Raw genomic sequence first — 20,750 nt, 5'->3', positions numbered from 1 at the left:
GAGGCCTGAAACAACTCCTCATGTAAGAAGGAGTGCTACCACAGGTCCTTCATTCCAACAGCTGACATTATCACTTTCTTCTATTTATTTCTTATTTATGAGTCATTTTTTAAAATCAACCTTGTGTATATGAGCTGCTGTGACAAGTGGATTTCCCCACTGTGGGATCATTAAATCTAAATATATAACAGTATCACAGTTACTCAAATAACATTTTCAATGCAGAGCTTTTACTTGTAATCGAGTGTTTTCATGGCGTTATTTGTACTTTAACTTAAGTAAAAGATCTATATACCTTCTTAAAACACTGGCAGAACATAGAGAATGTTTTGACAAAACCATGACAGAGTAATTTAAAGACAAAACTGAAGAAAACAAAAAACAGGACATGAATCAGTGTGATTATATTTTATTCACATATGTTACATTTTGCATTAAATGTCCAAGTCATACTTTCTGGTCAAACTCAGAAAGTTTGAGTCAGCACCTACAGTAATGTACTGTATTCTCTCTTCAGTCATACAGGAGAACACACAAGAGCTTTCAGTTACAATTTACACCCATTACTCGTTGGCTATTTGGTTGCGGTCATTTACAAAGTGGGTACTGCAAAATAAACGGAGAGAGGAGGAACTCAGTAAACAGAAGAAGAAGAAGAAAAAAAAAGCAGCATGCATGAATTCAAGAGGAAGTTTTTCAAGTGTTCGGCTTGCTTCTTAGAGAATCCTCGACGCAGCACACGATGTGCCCCAGCATTTGAAAACCAGATATCAGCAGTATGCCATTTATCACTCGAAAAAATTAACATTAATCTTGCAGGCACGGCTGGATAAATTTCCTCTCTTCCAGAAAAAAAAAGAAAAAGAAAAGAAAAGATGATAATCAGAAAATTAAGTAGCTAAGACACTTAAATAATGGTGGCTTAAAGGATGTCATGCACAGTGTATAACGGATACTCAAGTCTGATAATCTTGAAACGTTGGAATGCAACTATAAATCACAACTAGTTGATGCATGAGTAAGGGATAGTCATCACAATAAATGTTCCATACTGCAGTTAGGACTCGACAATCAAAAGCATAAAAGGGAAAAACTTTTCTTCTTTTTTTTTTTGGACAGCACATAACGATGTAGGGTATTGGCATTTCTTCTCAAACACAACTTACATTTCATAGAGTGAAAACTTTTGTCAGAACCAATAGAAGTAACAATATTTCTGCTCTCGGTCGGTGCTCAGCTTTGCCAGTGCAGCTGGACAACATATCTGTGCAATGACGTTTCCTTTCCTTATAAAAGTTTGCTACTTAAATGTTTGACTTCAGGCGACAGTAAATCTCTTTGACCGGTTGTAGCTTTAGCTGTCGTGGAGTTGGCGTTTGACTTTCTTCTTCAGAACCAACCAGAAAAACAAAAAAACAAAAAGCGCAGATAGAGCAGGACTACGAGAAGTGTAGTGAGCGCGTGATGAGATGACCGCACACCCCCTTGAACATTAAAGTGAGTTTGAGTCAACATTCCCAGCCATCTACCGTAAACTCAAAGCACATCCTTAGAAAAAAGAAAAAAAAAAAATCTTCACAAAAGTTAAAATTACTTATTTGAACAATGAGCAGCAGCATTTATTTAAATATCTAAAACTTATTTTAAACAGCAAAAAACAAAAACAAAAACAAAAAAAATTCCTGAGGATGGATTGCAACTAGACCCATAAAAAGAGCCTTTGCTTGTTTGCAAAAAAACTCTAGTGTGTCGATGGGTGGGTGGACTTGTCCTGCCTACCATCACGTGTCAGCAGACAATGAGTGCACATTGCAATAACATCGCTACACTCATCAGGAGCTTGAAACTCATGCCAGCACAGCAGAGCACATTTGATAAATAAAAAGGGATATGCATTAACATTTTCAGAAATGGTGCAAAAAAAATAACCAAACTCTGCAGGGACATTCAGCACTTTATATATTTATATTTCGTTATGTGTATTTTTTTTAAACCCAAATAAATACGACAGACTTCAAACGCCTGCTCCAAACCAATTGAACTTTTGGGCAAAGTTGTGCTTTTTATTTTGATCTTACCAAATTCTGTTTTTTTTATTTTTTCCCCCCCTGTTGAAAACCACACAATAAATCACTTAAACACACACACGTGTTAATCTTTAGGCATGATTGTACACCAAACTTCACATAAACCAAGGCTGTGGCAGCAATTACCCTCACTGGATGTTTGTGTTTATTACGTTAAAGAGTTCCCAGATATTTTGATCGAGGCAGACACGTAAGCCAGGAGAAAAAAACCCAACAACAAAACAAACATAAAAAAAAGAAACATCTTCTCCGTCATGGGTTGCTGTTTTTTTTTCAGTGGACTTTGGAAGATCTTAGAGTCCATTATAGTGAGGCCCCCAACGCTTATTGATGTGATCAAAGGTGTGTGAAACCCACTGCTGCTCCAACACTCGATACCTCTCATCACATAAGAAGAGAGGCTTGCCACGGCTGAAAGGCCAGAGGGGAAAACAAGAGTGAGAGTGGTGTTTGTTTTCTCTGCAGCAAAAAGTGTTTAAAAAAAAAAAGCGAGAGTTGTGTGCCAATTTCATACTAGATCCTAATGTGAATAAGTCTGAGCATGCTGTGTTTGTTAAGTCTGAATGCATACGAAAGAATTATGTTATGATAACTCAACCCCGATTTCCAGTTAATTCCCATAAATTTCCATGGAAAGTTTCTGATTTGGAACCGGTTTAAGACCCAGAGCTCCACTTCTCTTTCTAATGTTTACTGTTTGGAGCCATGATTGCAGTTTTTGAACCACTGATTTTACCTCTACCATCTTGCTGTCACATTTTGTCTTATTTTAGCAAAATATAATAGGAAATGTAAAACTTATTTGCATTTCAGCTATCTCAGATTGTTTTTGTAGTTTTAGACGGTATGTTTTTCAATGAATACTTCATTTTTAGAAAATATTTCAGTGATTCCTCCAAGTACCAGTACAGGTACCAGTGGTACACATACCAAAGTTTAAGAAACAGTCATATAGACACATGCTGTATACAATAAATATGTATAATGATATTGGGACACAGCATACTGTAGGAGTATTAAAATGTTTTAACTGTATAGAATAATACTGTGATGTCATACCGTAAATCGCGGTCCTCCTCTCCGTGAGCATCGAGGTAAACAGAACCCCACAGACAGAAACGATGTCCACGGATGATGATGATGACTGAGGCATTTATCAGTAGAAAGATGCCTGTAGCTGCGCCACAATGTTGGGAGTGCTGCAAGTCAGATTAAAACACAAAAATTTTAAATAATCTTGTTAGAAATTACGGTACATCCAGACAAGAACCGGCACTGCAACGAAAACACAGGTTTTTCCGTGTTAGTGCGTTTTGGCTGCAGTGGTGTAAGAAACTTACCAAAACACATTCACAGGTACCCTGCTGTTTGCAGCACACGCCTTTGAGACAGACGAAGGCGCCGCAGACGAGGCAGAGTGCAGGGTCTTTTGGCACTTTTTTGCAGGCAGTGCAGGCCTTCCTGTGATAGTACTGGAAGATGATATTGTAGTTGTCGGGTAGCTGGAGAAGACGGGGAGCTGCCCACTGAGGATCCTGGACAAGCAGGGTCTTCAGAGGAGAGGGAAGAGAGAAAACGTAAACTCTACAGTGTTCAGGCCATCAATTTATTGTGCACTGCAGTCATTTAGACATTTTGTCCACCTGCTCTTACCGAAACTTTCAAACTCTGGAACATAAAACTAATTAACCAATAAAATAAACGAAAAAACTGAGCTTTAATCCTCTGCAGAAATGATCATCAGTAAATGACTGACTCCTCACGTAAGATGAAATGTCTAAAAATATAAAATAAACTTCTTTGTTCGTAGGCTGAATAAAATTAATACTTTTCCAGTTTTTTTGATGACCTTTGTCTCGAAGATGTGATAATAAATAATGTCCTATATTAAGTATTAGCAACATAAACTGACACTCAAACGATGTGCAACATCCAAGGTTACTGCAATACTGAATGATGAGGACATCAGACACATGGCCAGTTATGCAGTCACTCTCCTCAGAGACACCTTGTCAACCAAGGCTGAAACTAATTTCAAAGTGTCAATAGGCCCTTGAGTTACAAGACATCAAGTTCGCAATACATGGTGTGAATATTTCATTGCTGAGAGAGTATTTAACCAATTTCATGGAAACTGCAAAGCGAGTTAAGAGTCAACTTCTCAGTCGACAATATGTTGATATTTTGTGAATTTAAATCGATGTTGCACACTGAAATCAACTGGGAAGAATTACTATAGTCACTCTGAAAGGTAATGCGTTAAGCACCTGAATATAACAAGTGAGCTCGTGTATTTACAATTTAAATTACAGACTAACTGTTATATATAAGGTAAGGTAACACGATTTGTTGGAAGTCTCATCCACATGTGATTTTACAGGTATATTCCTGCTGTCTTTTGTAATAAGGCTTCAAATATTGACCCTAATCTATTAACAAAACAATAATTCATGGCAAAATTATGTAAACTGAACATTTTACTGCAGCAACACACGTGTCAGGGTTCAAAGTCTATTCACATACATACCAACGATTGCTCAGCCTGCATCTGAGAGAGCCCTGTGACCTCGGTGCACCACTGTGTCACCAAGTCAAAGGCGCTGACCACCCACTGCAGACATGAGGCACTGTGCACGACGTTGGAAGGCTGAGGGGTCGACGGTAAGATGCCCAAACACTCGGCCAAGGACGAGAACTCCTCCTCCTCCTGAAAACACACGAATGAGAAAACAGCCGGTGAGATCGCTCTCTGTGCTTTTTATGAACTCTCTGTGATTCATGCGGAAGTCGGAGGACAAATTTAACAACAATGTGCACAAGATGAGCAGAGATATTGACTGTTCTTGCTGCAAGGATACAGGAGAGTACTTATGATAAAACATACCAGGCAGCCTGTCAGACTGTCTCCGTACAGGTGATGCTGCAGGAGACAGGAGAGGCGAAGGAAGGGCAGGCAGAACTGCTGGAGGCTGAACTCGATAGACTGCGGGGACCACACACTGGAGATCAGCTGGAAAGGGGAAACAATGGTAACACCTGATCAATAACCTGCCAACAGCTTGCTGATAATACCGTGATGTATATCTCCCCTTGAGATCAGTGGTGATATTAGACCACAGTCTCTCAGGGTAATGGCCAATTCATTGTTTGAGGGGAAAACGAAAAAGAGCAGAACAAAAGGGAGAGGGGAGAGAGAGCGCCGTGATGAAAGCGGTCACGCCGTGAAGTTCTCAATGGTCATTTTAGTGACTCACCATCGATGTTTCTTCAGTGTTGACCTTGTAGACGCTCTTGTCCTTAGAGAGCTCGCTGATAACATGACTGAGCAGCGCTTCAAATGATTTCTCAGCATTCGCAGCATTCTGTGGCAGACAATCGAAATGCAGATATAGGAATTAGCACACGTAATCAGACTTCAGTCTGTCCTATAATTTCATTTGATGGTCAACAGACAAGCTTTAAACTATTCGCTCGGTTTGATCTAAACTGAGGGTGAAACATTAAATAAAGTATTTTTGGCTTCACTTGTAAACACCTGCAAAATTAGGTATTAACATAAACTCCCATACCCAACCCATAAAGCCGTGATAAATACGGGTGTCAGCTGTCTAAATTAGCCATTCATCCTGGAGGGCATGTGTAGATTCACTGCCAGGAAGAATTAATAAGTCGTCTACTTGCTAATTACAAACTATCACACCACTCTTCACCCATATAAAAACACTAAAACAGCCTCATTTGGTTGTGGCCTCCATGTACAGACAGGTGACAAAGATTAGTCTTTAGTATTCAGCTTTCAGAACTACAGTTTTTAATTTTCCCAGAGTTAATAAAACTGACCAGTCGTGAGCTTTGCAGAATTACGGCCTGCTCTCTCTCTGTGGCAAAGCCAGAACAAACAGCCAAAGCCATTAAAAATAGAGAAACACAGTCACAAAAATTAGGCCAAGTGGGAATGAGATTTACACAGATGTTTTATGTTGACTTACAGAACTCATAATACTTCTTAGCATATTTCTTCAATAACAAAGAAAAGAAATAAGAAGAAGTTAAGCCGGAAAAACGCAGCCTGACGTCTGCGGCTGCTAATCAGGCGCTCAGACTGGTCAAACTCTACAGTCGTACTGAAATGTCTCTGAAAACTGAGACTATTCATGGACTAAACTCTGATACTCTACCTGTTGTGTTCCGGCTTTGTCTATTTCATGTACCCAGCTTCTAAATCTAAATCTGACTCGCAATTTACACTGTAAAATAGTGACACGAAGAAGTTTAATTTGGTTTGTGTCCGATTGTTTGAGAGAGAGAGACAGCAGTGGTCAAGTGACATAGACAGTGAATGAGAGTGAGCAGCTGGTTAATTAGCAAAATAAAAGTTATTTCCTTGTGTAACAGCGATTACGTTCAGTACAAATAAACACATCCCTGGCAGCAAAACCCTGCTGCGAATCACCACAGCGCCTGATTCTGTCTGAATTCACCCTCAGATGGCTACTGTTGAGATATAATAAAAACCGTATTATTCACATTGCTTTCATATTTAAACTAAACGCTTTCTAATTAGTCACTCGAGTGGCTTCACAGATGGATAGCTGTTGCTTCTTGCAGAGAACGTGTGTCACCTACTGGGCTTCAGAAATTGATAAGACAATCAAACAACCCTTAACCAAGGACAAAACATAAATAAACAATATATAATGCCCATGGTATTATCAGTCTACTGTTAGTATGGATGTCACACATCAGAATATATATAATGAGGATCAGAATGCTTCATCTTCCACCTCCTCGTAAGCATAAAATGTGCTAGAATATAATGACTTATGTACAATAAGCAGAGGACAATAATTCTTTCCTTGCAATAGAACATCTGATAAGAGGTAGAGACATTACTGACTGCGAGTTCTGATAAAAATTCAACTGGTTTGGCTAGTATTTTATATGGAGGAGAAGCTGCAGGCGTTTATCAAGCTGAAGGTAGAAGAATTTAAAACAGCACTCTTATCTCGTCTGCTGTCCTTTGTCATAGATTTATAGGGGGGGGATTTCAAGTCCATGGATTTCCTTCCCCTCGGCTCTGATCTTTGTTCAGAATGCATATTTTGCAACAACTTCAGTTTAATTAAAATGGCGTCCTACCAAATATGGATGCCGTTCTCATTGTGGATCTGAAATCCATCTTAATGACAGCTCGTGAATGCCTGCACTACTGTTTGTGACAGTGTAGCAGGAAGATACTAATCCAAACTTCCATTATGGATGGAAACACCCTAAAGGGGGACGGTTTCAGCTATTTGTCTTTTGACAATCAAGCCAGCTACTTACTAATACAGATTTAATAGACTGAAGACAGATAGCCAATTAATGAAACACTCTCCGGCAATCACGCTTTTGCAGATAATGAAGATCGATACTGTCAACTGTGGGAATCATGTAAATGAATCCGGAAAGGGCTCCATTCATCTCAATACTAAGTCATACACAATGATTTACTGTTGTTGTAGGTTCTGGGGAACAGTCAGAAGACAGAGCTAGTTCAGCAAACAGAGGATACAAGTAGACCTTTAACACCCTCTGAACTTGTTGAATCTGCACTGAGAGCAGCAGAAATACAGTCCTTGCCGTTATTAACCACCCAGCCAAATTTGAAAGATTAAAAATATCAACAAGTTTATGAAATTAGGTGTCAAAACCAGGTAAAAATGAGCAGTATTCTCAGCTCCAGGACCGTGGGGGCGTGTCTGCTGAATGCACTGAAGCCACGCCCACTTGTGGGAGCAGTCACGAGTTTGAAGCGACTGAAACATGTCAGATGAGTTCAGAAAATGACATGACTAACTATGAAACTCTAAGCGAGATGAATCAATCTCTAGTTCTCTGCTAGGGGTGCAGGGGGCTCAGGGTGGCCTCAGTGTGTCATCGAGCCACCCTTTAAGGACCGCCCACAAAATCCTGGACTGAAAACTGGTGAAACTGTTTTATCCTCTGACGCCACATTTCAGTAATATATTGTTCAAAGTCTTTTCACATGTTTTCATCAACTATTTTCCAACATATTTAATGTGTTTTGAAAGAAATCTCAGAATTGCCTTTACATAGACTCTAAAGGTTTTGTGCTGTCATGCTGGGCATCATGGCAACAACAAAAAATAAGCACAACAACCCAATAATAGAGAATAAAACTGAATACAAATGAAGGAACAGGCAGCATATTTGATGACTATCAGAGAGGTCACAACCTCAGTCGACCTTCTTTCCTGATCTACACCAAAGAACAAGAGCAAAAAACATACTAAAGGGTTGACACTAAAAAATAGTGGAGGTAACTCTGGCACCATAATTTCATTATGAATCAGGTCTCAGGCTCTTTTACTGTGGTTTCATTTTTACCTTCTTGAGTGCTCCGGCTGTGCTCCAGGCCTGCCTTTCTTCTGGGCTGAACTTGGATGAGAGTGCAGCCAGCGCCTGGGTGAACTGCAGGTTGTACAGCATCTTCACCACACAGCTAAAGTGCTCTACAAAAGGGATGGAAGGAGACATTAACAAATGATTCAAAGAATAAATTCTTACCACTTCCTCAACATGTGAGTGCCAGTTTAAGAGCAGCTATTCACAGGGGGGCATTGTATTTTATTGTATTTGGCTTTTCTGCACAGAGAGCCTCACTGAACAGTGTGCAGGATAATTAGTGGAGCGTTTCAGGTGGAAAATGTAGCCCAAAGGATATTTAGGTTTGGTTTAAAGAACAACAAAGACTGCTGTTTGTTTTCTTCTATAGAAAAAAGGGCTGCTGACAGCTCCACCGTCCTGGTCACCGTGACAAGTGTCAGTACACACAATTAAAAAAAAGGTACTAGTAAAAAAGGAGGCAATCACTTTATAGCAGACAAGTGCAAAGGACCTGTCAAAAACTGATCATGCCTCACCCTTTTTATCTGTTTGAAAACAGACGTATTGTGTCCCTATTTATCTTGCTTTATAGATATTATTATTATTATTATTATTATTATTATTATTATTATTATTATTATATATTATATTATATTTAGAGACAGACAGACAGAGAATTATAATGTTATCTTGTCCTACTCCTAACTGTTCCTTTCAGCGGTCAACCTAATTCAATCATCAATAAAAACATTCGCCTGCTGCGGCACATCTCCCATTAAACATGACCACAGTGTGTTGGGCCAGATCTTTAGGTGGTGGCCCTATGCCTTTTTCTAGTGAAGTGCTAAGATGGAGGAGATGCAGCGACAAGCCACAGATGAAGGGCACGCAAAGGAGGTGCAGCCCTCCCATCACCGCGATCGCGTCCCTCTGATCCTCGGCAGCCAAATTACGGCAACAGGAGCACAGATAAGAGATGTGAAATGCTTCTTCTCCCAGCACTCAGCCCTGATTACCACCGATAATGGGGCTGTCCTTGTGGAGCAAGCCACCGACAGGCTCCCTGCTCTCTTGTAGTGTCACGATGCGGACGTAAGGAATGGTGTGTACCTTTTCGCAGCGGCTGTGGCATTGTTAAGACAAAGATAATCAGGAGGGAGGGGACATCTCGAAACAGCATGGGTACCTCAGGCCTCTCCTCATCAAAGCCACTGCAATGGAAAACAGATTTTCATTAATCAGAAGATATATACACAAAGTTAGTCTCGTGTCAAATACTGTGATGGGATCAGACCCGCACTCCTTTTTCTATATTTCCAGTTTAATGGATTTTATTTTATCCGTTGCAGTGTGCATGAATGAATAAATGAACATCCAGTAAAGTGCTACAGGAGAGTCATGACCCAACAACCCGTCATTCAAAGCTTGTGCATGATGAATTTTTATAAATTAAGCAGCAGAATTCGCTCGCCAATAACTAAACTAAATGATTTAACTGATGTGAAAACGTTCACATCACGAGTTCACAGCGAAAAGCAGCGACGGGCGTCTTTTGTGCTCACGCTCATTATAAAAAGGTTTCAACGGCAAATTATATTTTTAAATCAAACAGCGATGGGGCCTCTGAGAGAACGAAAATTACACTTCTTTCTTGCTATCATAATATTTTTAACTCGATTGCCTGTCTCTCTGGCAAATATTGCAGGAGCGTGGTCTCTTTCTATCCCGCTGTGTGTGAGTACAGATGTAAGATTTACATCACCAGCCTCTGAATGTCAAAAAGCCATCACTTTAACAGCGCGGTGAGTGCAGTAATGTTACGCGTTGCATGTCTGAAAAGGTTTGAGAACAAGGCCTCTCTGTGTGTTCAGTCTTAAACCTGCTTAACAAATACATGACTTGTACCGGCTTGCTTCGTTTCCCCCCCCCGCCAGTTACATGTTTGAATTGTGTGCCATCTCCATTTAAATGTTGTTCTGTTGACAATTCAGCGAGGTTCCACTCTCCTCCTGAAAGGCCTCTGGGGTTTTTCAATGAGAGGAACTGCACTTAAAGAATAATACCCTCCATTACCAAAGCACTCACCAGTTAATTCCACCGTGCGTTGGAAGAAAGCCTCAGAGGACAGAGCTTTCAACCCTGCGAAGACCGCTGCATACAAACTATACGTGCACGCTGTGAAATCTTCATACATTCCTCTTTGGTTCATCTAATAGAAATATAAAGCAACAGCGATGTTTGAAACATCTCTCTCTGTCCTATTTAACTGGGCCAGATCAGGTTGAGTGCCTAAGGGTGTCAATGACAGTGCTCCCTCTCAAAACCCTTACAAAGTATTTTTACACACCAAATGGCTCCTCTGAGAATACTGCGTGGCTGCGAGCGCTTTAATAGTAACAGGTGTAAAAGCTGTCTTAGAACACTAACAGGGAGGAAAGGTTGTTCAAGCTCATCCTGTATTGTTAAGTGCTGCCAGTAGTTTTTTTTTTTTTTTTAACGTAACAAGCAAACACATTTGTGCATAAAACAGCATGTTCTTATATACCCTCATGCTTCAAGACAGATAAATACAGTGTGTGTGTGTCTTTTGTTAAATATGGGTTCCTGCTGAAGCCAGTTGAGACAGCTGGGAGCTGGAGATGCCGTGCTAGCGCGGTGTTGGTGGTGTGGTGCAGTCGTTCTCAGTACAGTGAATTTGACAGGGTCGTTTTGCTCTCTCGTGGAGTGCCCGGTAATTTGCCAGATGCAGCAATTATCGGTATCTATGGAAACCAGGCATGGTCCCTTTTCTGTTTTTAGCTCCCTCTTTGTGTGGAGGAAAAAGATGTTGGGGGGAGGAAATGGTGGTGTTTAGAGAAAGAGAGAGAGGACAAAGTGGCGCTTTGATTGCATGTTTATGTGAGGGGAAAGAAGAGACGGTGAGGTTATGAACAAGGCACGCCGTCAGCGGAGAGAAAGTTACTCACTCTGTCTCTTTGCTTTGTGTAACCTGCGTCAGCTTAGTCCACGGGTTGTAGGCTGAATCGATGCTGTACAGACGCATGTGCATGGCCAGCACGTGGAACAGCTGATCTGAAAGGAGGGAAAACACATTGTCGTTATGTTCCAACAAGGTCTGACAGGGACAAAACCAGCAAGTGTCTGTTTATCTCAGTATCTATTGTCACACCCCGCCTGCGTGTACCAGTGTACACCGAATGATGAAAGCAGTTGACTGTAGGCTAATCGTTTGGCTCAGATAAAACCAGGCCAGGCCAGATGGATACATGGTAGTGCTTGATAGCCTCGAGCAACTCTTTGGTCAGGTCACACCTGTTCGCTGTGAGACTAATGGAACATGAAGACAGACACACACAGACACACACAGACACTCACACACACACACACAATCTCTTGTGTACACTAGCTTTTATAAGCAGGACACTTCACAGCCTTTATCTAGATCAAACCTGTTACAATTACCAACATTTATGACATTACAGCAAAATGCAGCAAGTTGGCACAGTCATTTTAGATGTTAAGTAATATATTACGAAGTGGAGTAGTCCTAAAATAAATGGACCTACTTATTCTAATTATGAACTCAATCCAAGAAATTAAAAGTTGCATAAAAGCAACAGATTTAAATCACACATGAACCCTGTTTGAAACCCGTGATCATCCATCTAGTCTCCATCTTTAGACGAATGCACCAACCTTCTGTATCTGTGTTTTTTTTCTTCCCAACACTAATCCTATTTGATTTTGTTTTACGGGGAATTATGATGCTGTAATGCAGCAAAGTGCTTGAAATAATCAGCTCTGCAATTTGACTCCTGTGAAGTGTCAATACTTGGAGCAACACTGCCCTCCGCAGGTAAACAGAGGCACAGCACAAAGACGTGTCTGATGTCAGTCCTTCGTTGCATCTCATTCGTCTTCGCCCTCTCTTTCCTCACCAACCACTCAGCTCTTACCAGGAATTAACCTGGGAGAGGTAAGGGAAGGAAAGTAAATGAGGAATAGGGGAGAACGCCATAAAATTAAAAACTTTATGATGAAAAGGGCTTATCACAAGCTTGTCTATCTGCCAATATCTGATCACAGCTGTCCTTAGGAGTTTTATTGCATGGATAAATATTTTCTAGAAGGTTACAAGCATCTGCTTGGACAAAATTGTTACAAATATAACAATGAAACATTGTTATTCCGCTTTCTGCACTGCTGAGACAACTGTAAGAAATTGGAGGTAAAAGAGACAATGACCCCTGCTGTTCTTATTGTTGTGATTATACACTATAAAACGATGTGCCCTTTGATATTTTTAGTTCAGTTGACATACATTTTATTACCCATACGCTGTCTAGAAAATAAACCCTTTTCACAGCTGACATTTTGAATGTCTAAGTAGGTAAAGCACGTCAGCTGTAACATTATAAAATAACGCTGTGTGTGTGCAAGCCAGCATGCACAGCACCCTGAAACCAAAATAGCCAAATGGAGTTCAGCCATCAATTATTTTATTATTTAAACCTGCTTTTCATTTTATGACATGTCGAAAAGGCCAAGTACACTTCTCACTGAATACAACGCTAAAAGTGCGTTTTGATGTCTGACCTCTTGGGGTATATGATCACACAGAGGTCTACATCAGTCACACAAAACATAAGGGGGGGATGTCAAATAACACAAATAACAGCTGTCAACACTCGCTGAGTATTGCAAGTCTGCACAACAGAGGTCAACGTGATTTGCCTTTAAACTCCCCGCACAGCAGCAGCCATGCAGTCCCCAAAATTAATTCAAATATTTGCAGTTAAATGAATAGACATGCTATTTCGGAGGCCAGACTCTCTAGAGTTGATACAGCTTTCAGGGGAATTGAAGGCAGATTCGTTCGTCGTCTCCTCGGCTGAACAGAAGAAGTGCCCACTGGGAAACAGGTTTAGGAGCCCCACGAGTTCCCACAGTTAGCAGACGTCTGCCGTTTTCTTTCAAATCCATTTCCCTAAGAAGAACAAGCACTAATGTACTGCGACTGCGAAAATTTGGCTGTCAGCATGGCTGCATGGTTAATGTAGCTCACAAATGGCAAACCTCCAGTGTGAAATCTCTTTTCAGCCACTCAAGGATGACAGGCCATTTCACTGCGGCAGCTACAACTTTGACAGAATAATTAAACAAACAGGAAATGGGGGTGTAGACTTTACAACAAACTTAGCTATCACACTTTCGTCTGTTGCCATACCCCACCCTTCATCCACAAATATTCTAACAACTGATTAAAAATTGATGACTTTGATCAGTGAATGTTTGTAGTGGTTGAAAGATCAGTTTTCATCCCCCCTTCCCCCTAGAGGCATGCCCTTGTCAAATGTCACACAATCAACTAAAACGGCACTTGACCCGTTCGTCTGCTTCATTTACTCAGACTGCTCTCAACAGCTCACCTGGGACAGCGTCTATCCTCACCTGCCATTGCTAATCGACCCTTTTTCTCCCCCTTTTAATGATTCAGCTACAACATGGAAGAATGGAGTTGATCTCAAGTCAGACACTTTACAACACACGTCTCTAATTGACGTCAGACTGAAAACCCACAAACAGCACGTTAAAAAAAACATCTGTAAAAAAGATACCAAAATAATGAGCAAAATTTTAACTTTGTCTCCAAGAATCCTGAATAATTATCCCATTACCCTCCATTATAAATGTTGCATATTGGTAAACTTACACGATTTAAAGTAGAGGATTGTATTGTAAGACATAAAAGATGAAGAGTACTCACTGAGACATGAGCGTTTGGCAGCTGCACTGGCCCCTCCAGAGCACAAGTTTCCTCCCCGGTGCACAAGTTCCAACTCCAGGTTGGACCTGAGGAGGCAGAAATGTGACTATCAGTAGGAAGTAAGTACACATAAGGAAGAAAAAAACACATTGAAGATTTTGATGCTTGCTTTCGAAGAGGCAGGACAATTTTATGCACAGTCCTGCTCAGTCATACTATCACTCATGTCATAGAGCTCTGGTTATAATCAGCACAAGATTTACTGGCTTTTCATTGGCTAAAATTAAACACCATCAGGTGGTGTGTAGTTCACGTTATACCTGCTCATTTAAGTACAGTAAAAGTGAATCATCAGCCAGCGATTGCTGGACAAAGGAGATGGAAGCAGTTATTTAAATAAATTTAAATAAAAGTGTCAGCTATGCATTTAGGTTTTTGGAAAATGTTTTTATGGCAGCCAAAATAAGCAGGTTTATGTAGTAAAGTTCTAAATGAGATGTGAGAGCACAATTACTGTTTTAATTAATTGTCTTTAGTTGCCATAATCTATCACCTTCATTGTCCCACAACTGCTGCTTTTGTTCTCTCTGAAGGCAAGCGAGTAAAATGTTCTTTGTCATGTGTTGCAGGTTACATGGGCTGAGTCACTAATAATGCACTTAGAGTGGCATATTCCTTTAAAAACCAGCCATTAAAGGCAGAGAGTGTGCATGTGTCAGCGAGGGGAGGGTAGCACTGGTATAAATGGCGTATGGAGTATCATCATATTCAGCTTTTGGTTCTGCCTGCCTCTTTTATCGGTTTGATTAGGAAGATGAAAGATGCTGCCTAGTCAAGCCATTTGCCGTTTAATGCGCCTGTTTTGCAGCAGCAATTCCGTATCAAATAAATGACAGCTTTCCAAGACTGATTTTGCACAAGCTGGACCATTAGCATAAAAGCTGTTCCGACCACAGTTCATGCATAATCCCCCAATGTGAATTTCCCATGCATATCCAAACACATTTCACTCCTGAATTTTAATTCCCCCCCAATACCAAAACAGTGAAAAAATAAACTAAAACCTCTAACAAAGTACATAGATGGTGAAAACAGATAGGTATTACTAAAATAAGACTGATCTGGGCCTGTTTTCATCTCGCCACTGGCCATTTCCTTCTATGGGCCATGGAGGTGGGGGCAAATCCTTGGGTTTCCTGAGAGAAAAAGCAATTTCACATAGATAATGCAGCCACGGTGAAGCTCCATCTGGCTTTTGCTGATAAGAGTGCCCCTGTGACAAAGGAATTTTCCACTCCTCAGGCAATTTGCGCTGTTCATTGAACTTCAGAGAGCCAACAGGCACCCAGACACACTCAGGGGATCTTTCTGTTCAGGGTGGAAGGCTGAGGGAATCACAGCTCTGGGTGGGCAAATAGGTCTGAATGGTTATGCTCCAGGAAGGGCAGAGATTTTGGAATGGGAATGGTGAGAAGTTAGAGACCCCAAGGTGAACTGGAAGCTAGTCATTTCTCTGACCTGTGACCAGCTTGTTGAGAAGATACAAATACCTGCGAGAGGACTGTGTAATTTCTTTTCAAGATTATGTTTCTGGCCATTTTGTCAGATAGAACTGAAATTGGGACTCATTTGCACCTTCAACCACTCCAACGTGCTCCATGGCACTGTAATGTACAGGAACCGTGTGACGGAGCAAGAGTCCATACTATTTTACTGTGTCTTAAATTGACAAAGCTGCGGGGCGGCGTTTAGCTCAGTTGGTAGCGCAGCCAGCCCATGTGTGAAGGCTCAGTCCTTGCTGCAGAAGCCCAGGGTTCGAATCCGACTTGTGGCTCTTTCCCGCATGTCATTCCCCGTCTCTCTCTCCCCACATTCCTGTCACTCTTCAGCTCTCTGCATCAGAAGTAAAGCTTGAAAAGGCCAAAAAAATAATCTTTAAACTGACAAAGCTGCTACTGCTACTTTAGAAGTGTACTGTTCTCAGCAGTATAATGACAAGTATGAAGAAAACAAATCAACAACACCTTCACAGCTCCCTGAATAAAAAAAAAAAAAAAATCAATCCATACATTTGGTACAAGTACTCTGCAGCAACCGCAATATTGAATTTCAGCTCAATTTCAAGGTGCCTTTTTGAAATAAAATGGAAACAAAGTTAAGACTCTGATACAAAGATGACACTACTGCATTGCCAATCGTTGTTATTCAAGATGAGGAGTTGGCATTAAGAGGGAAGCATGCATTTATTCTACTGCAGAAATGTGTGAGGTGGTGCAGAACGAGGACCTCCAAGTTCATGGACTGCAAACACCGAGAGATATCACAATATGACTAAGTCATTGCTCATAACTCTGAAACAGATGCACGTACACATGCACAACAGTGCTGAGGTAGTATTTTGTCAAGACCCGAGGAAAAAGAAGAGGACAAAACAAACGGGTCCATCAGATTATGAAACTAGGTGCATGAACATCCTTGTTTAATGCTGCCTTTTTATTTTAAAGGGTCAATATTCACAGTGCCTTGTGGGGTGGGCTAGAAGGGCACACACACGTATCTTATCAACCATTCATCCATTTCCAGCCACCTATCAAGGTAGCCAAGATGTCCTTCGACTCAGCTATGTCCTCCAGCTTCACCTGTGTTATCCTGTGGCTCTCTTTATCAGCTGCATGTCCTCAAACAGTAGGTGTCCAGAAAGCATCTTAAGTAGATGCACAAGTAACATCAACTACGTTTCCATTTAAACATAAAACAACTGTGGTTCTGCTTGGAGTACCTCATCCTGAAAGAGAACTAAGATGCCCTGCTAGGAATCATTTCCACCAACTTTACCTTTTACCACAGGAATCCGTTACAATCTGCCTGTCTAGTTACACATTCATTCCTTTCCAGGCTGCTGTCTGTCTGCTCTGCATATGAAAAAAACGGTGATGTTTCTGCTTTATGTGAGATTTGACTGGCTGTATTGAAATAACATCCATTTAGACGGATACCTAAGACCTTTGAGATATCCTACCAGGAGCAGTGTCCCCTGTCAGATTGACACAACGTAGCCACCAAGATGAGGCAGTGATTCTCAGCTTATTGATTTATTAATCACACTGACCTTTTTACCTGTTTTTGTACTTCAACACACACATGCACATTATCTCCTCCAACAATAAGAAGTTGTGAATTTAGTGTAAAAATGACATCATCACTGCTAAAGTGCGACTCTGTCCTCACCTGGCCACAGAGTACATGAAGAGGAAATCATTGTCGGGGGAGCCAGGGTTCTTGCCGTAGTCCATGTATTTCTTCTGGGTGGTATTCTTGATGTCTTTAATAACAAACTCCATTTCTTTACTTAAGTTGGATTCCGTCTTAAAAAAATAAGAATAAAATCTCAGTCAGAATTATTTCTAGAAGCTAAATTAAGAAAAACATTAAAATTAATATAATAAAGTAAATCTGGTACAAGAAGATACATTACATTGGAAAATGAAAAACAAGACTGAAATCTGTACAACCTACAGCAGTAGATTTTTATAATAAAGTGAATAATAAGTTTGTTATCAAACATATCCAATAACGGTACTTGACTTTCCATAATAAGCCATAAGCGAGGTGAGATAATGGGACTAGCATCTAAAGCTGCATTACGAGCACAAAGAGCAAATCTGAGCCCCCCAAAAAAGATACAAATATGCCACTAAAGAATGCTGTGAACATGGAAATTAGACTGATTGAGGACATGTGGTATATAATAACTTCACAAGATGTATTTGATTTGAAATATAGCAGAAAACATTCTGCAGATTATGGGAATACATGGACAAGTACATCCATCAATATAGATTAAGTTCTGTGCCACAGGTAATTATTGATACATCAAGTACGTCTGGTGCTTGATGAAACTGGAAGGGGATTCTCTCTGAACAGTATATTTGAAAGACAGCCACCCTCTTTCCTCCATTGTGCAGTATGTTGATTGTTTCTAGAGATTATAATGATTATAATTTGACTTGCAGCAAGTAATGTACATGACAGTGTGTTTAAGATATACAGGATAGTACTTTTAGTAAATCTTACTGGGAAAAGGCCAAGTTTCTCCTGAAGATCTTCCACCTCCTTTACAAGCACACACGGCTTCTTGTTTGTTGGTGTGTGCCAGGCACCGGCCTCTGTGCCCCGCCCAGGGCGACAGGGAAGGACACTATTGGCGAACTGTCGACACAGTGGGCACGTGAATTCACCCTTGTCAACGGAGAATCCCTGGAGGACCTGGTCATTCTGAAAAAAAGAGACACATGGAAGTGAAACTTGACAGATACAACCTGAACTTTAAAACTTGCAAGAGGCAACTGACACTGGACTTTTAAATTTGTATGCAGTACTACTGTTCATCTTTGTACTCAGTGTTAAATTATTAATTTGCTGAAGTTTTGTCTAATCAAAGCTAAAAACCCTGTAAAGTTGTTCAAATTCTTATCACCAGGAACAGATGAGTAAGAAACTTCTCACATTTAAGCAGCTCTAATTAGAAAATGTTTGCTATACTCACTTGACTAATGACTTAAATAATTAATCAATTGTCAGAAGTGCCATTGATTAATCTTCTGTCAAATAAATACTGCAATTATAGGACCGGTCGTTTCATGAGGTCAAGCGTTCTCTTACCCTCAGAGACTCCATATATGACTTATGGCAATCTATATGCAAAGTGTGTCCACAGGTCTGGACGTAGACGCCCCCGTCCCAACCTATTGACACAGACTGCAGACAAGAGCTCTGCAAAGTTCACAAGAGAGAATCACATCAATTAGAGTATGCAAATATGTCTTCAGGCATTCAGCTTCCTCAACTTTTTATTTACTTGTGGTGCTGATAAACAAATAGATTTTTTAAAAGCCTGAATTAACAAACTGCAATAAAGCCAGCGCCTTTTAACGGACAACTAGACTGCACGCGTGAATCGACAGCGCTTTATTAGACGTTATGCAATTCAACTAGTGTTATCATTTGTGTTGGAAGCTAATCAATACACAACATTAACAAGAGAAGCAAATGAAAGCAGCAAAGTCAAAGCAATTTTTAATTAACTCCTTTAGATTTAGCTTTGAGTGACCGTTTGTCACTTAGTGTTGTAGCTTAATAGTGGTGTCATGTGACAGCTATTAGCTGGGCTCTAAAGTACTCAAGAAAATACTGAAGAAATGGATTCTTTAACGGCAACCATCCAACATCCTACAGTCTCCTACAGGGACTTCAGCAGCTGACATGCATACACACTAAATGTCAAGAAATTCAAACAGACAGTATGAAAGCAGGTTCTTCGAGCTGCTGGAGCTGTTATTTAACACACAAAATCCATTTCTCTAATGGTGCTCTAAAGCTGGCAATGTTTTTGGAGACACCTACATCTTTGAAGAATCGCTGCATGAGCGTGAGCCTGACATCATTAGCCACTCCACACGTGTCTGCGGCGTAGATGTGCTCGTCGTCGCTGGTCGGTAGCTTCTTAGCCTCTTTGCTTTTGCAGCGGTGCCCGAGCACTGAAAGCCAATCACAAAAGTCAGCAAATTAATAATTTATGATGAGATGATGATGGATCTGTTTCACGTGATCAGTATTTATAGAAAAAAAAGGCAAGAATTGTGTTTGTAGTTTTACAGATTTGGTTAAAAACTACAACTAATTACAACCCCTATTTCAAAATAGTAGGGTTGCTGTGTAAAACTACAATAAAGTTTGAACATTAAATATCATTGTACTGTATTAAACTGAATTAAACTATTTTTATTTACATTTTTTTCTCTATTTTACCCAACTATTTTGGAATCAGGGTTGTACACGATTCATTATGAATAATAACAATAATTATTTCCCAAATTTCAAGTTGACTGCTTCAAATTTTAATTTGTGTAGCACTCACCATCCAGAACTCAAAGATTATTCAATTTCCAGTGATGTAAAATGGCAAAAAAGTAACTAATCTTTATAAAACAGCAGCAGAATACAGAGAATGTTTGCCATTTTTGCTTTATAAATAACTTAAAAACAATGAATTGTTAAAATAGTAGATCAATATAGAAGGCAATTTATTTTCCATCCACTGACTAGTCAACCATTTGGTTAATTGTTTCAGCCCCATACACTATGCTTTATTGGGATCTTTCAGTGCTTTTAACAATGACTGAATTAAATCAAAATAAATAAAAAAAAAACATACAGCTGATGATGGTTTCTGATCGACAAACAGGACAGTGGTGGTAGATTGTACAAGATGTTTTCTGACGGCAAGGTCAGAGTTTTCTGAACCGTTTTACAAGGAGACTAATTACTAATCAAATATGCCATTTATTTGGGTGACAGTGAGTGATCCTCATCTGTCCTCAACCACCGAAAGGAAATGACCTCTTACAATGACAGGCTCTATTTTTAAGTGAGCAGCGATCAACATGAATAATAAATGAGCTTCAAGCAACGGTTAACCTGGTTAAAAGGTGCGAACAGGGAAATAG

The 20,750-nt window shown here is 40.2% G+C and overlaps 1 protein-coding gene across 3 annotated transcripts in view; it reads right to left on the bottom strand.

Moving 5' to 3' along the window:
* Positions 1–393: 393 nt before the first annotated feature.
* ubr3 (ubiquitin protein ligase E3 component n-recognin 3) overlaps positions 394–20,750 on the bottom strand; it is a 40,897-nt gene continuing 20,540 nt past the window's right edge. For all 3 annotated transcript variants that reach the window (XM_027290906.1, XM_027290907.1, XM_027290908.1), the window contains 14 exons: positions 19,648–19,781; positions 18,907–19,017; positions 18,319–18,519; positions 17,473–17,609; positions 14,245–14,330; positions 11,444–11,549; positions 9,588–9,688; positions 8,478–8,602; positions 5,342–5,449; positions 4,972–5,097; positions 4,615–4,794; positions 3,428–3,637; positions 3,147–3,286; positions 394–2,498 (listed from right to left, as the gene is read on the bottom strand). In XM_027290906.1, the coding sequence (XP_027146707.1) occupies positions 2,381–2,498; positions 3,147–3,286; positions 3,428–3,637; positions 4,615–4,794; positions 4,972–5,097; positions 5,342–5,449; positions 8,478–8,602; positions 9,588–9,688; positions 11,444–11,549; positions 14,245–14,330; positions 17,473–17,609; positions 18,319–18,519; positions 18,907–19,017; positions 19,648–19,781 (1,883 nt within the window). In that variant the 3' untranslated portion in view covers positions 394–2,380. The remainder of the gene's footprint in view (positions 2,499–3,146; positions 3,287–3,427; positions 3,638–4,614; positions 4,795–4,971; positions 5,098–5,341; positions 5,450–8,477; positions 8,603–9,587; positions 9,689–11,443; positions 11,550–14,244; positions 14,331–17,472; positions 17,610–18,318; positions 18,520–18,906; positions 19,018–19,647; positions 19,782–20,750) is intronic.

Source organism: Larimichthys crocea, chromosome XVIII (assembly GCF_000972845.2).
Source record: "Larimichthys crocea isolate SSNF chromosome XVIII, L_crocea_2.0, whole genome shotgun sequence".
In the NCBI taxonomy this organism is placed as follows: Eukaryota; Metazoa; Chordata; class Actinopteri; family Sciaenidae; genus Larimichthys; species Larimichthys crocea.
The sequence above is the reverse complement of the archived record's forward strand: the minus strand, read 5'-3'. Positions and strand labels throughout refer to the sequence as shown.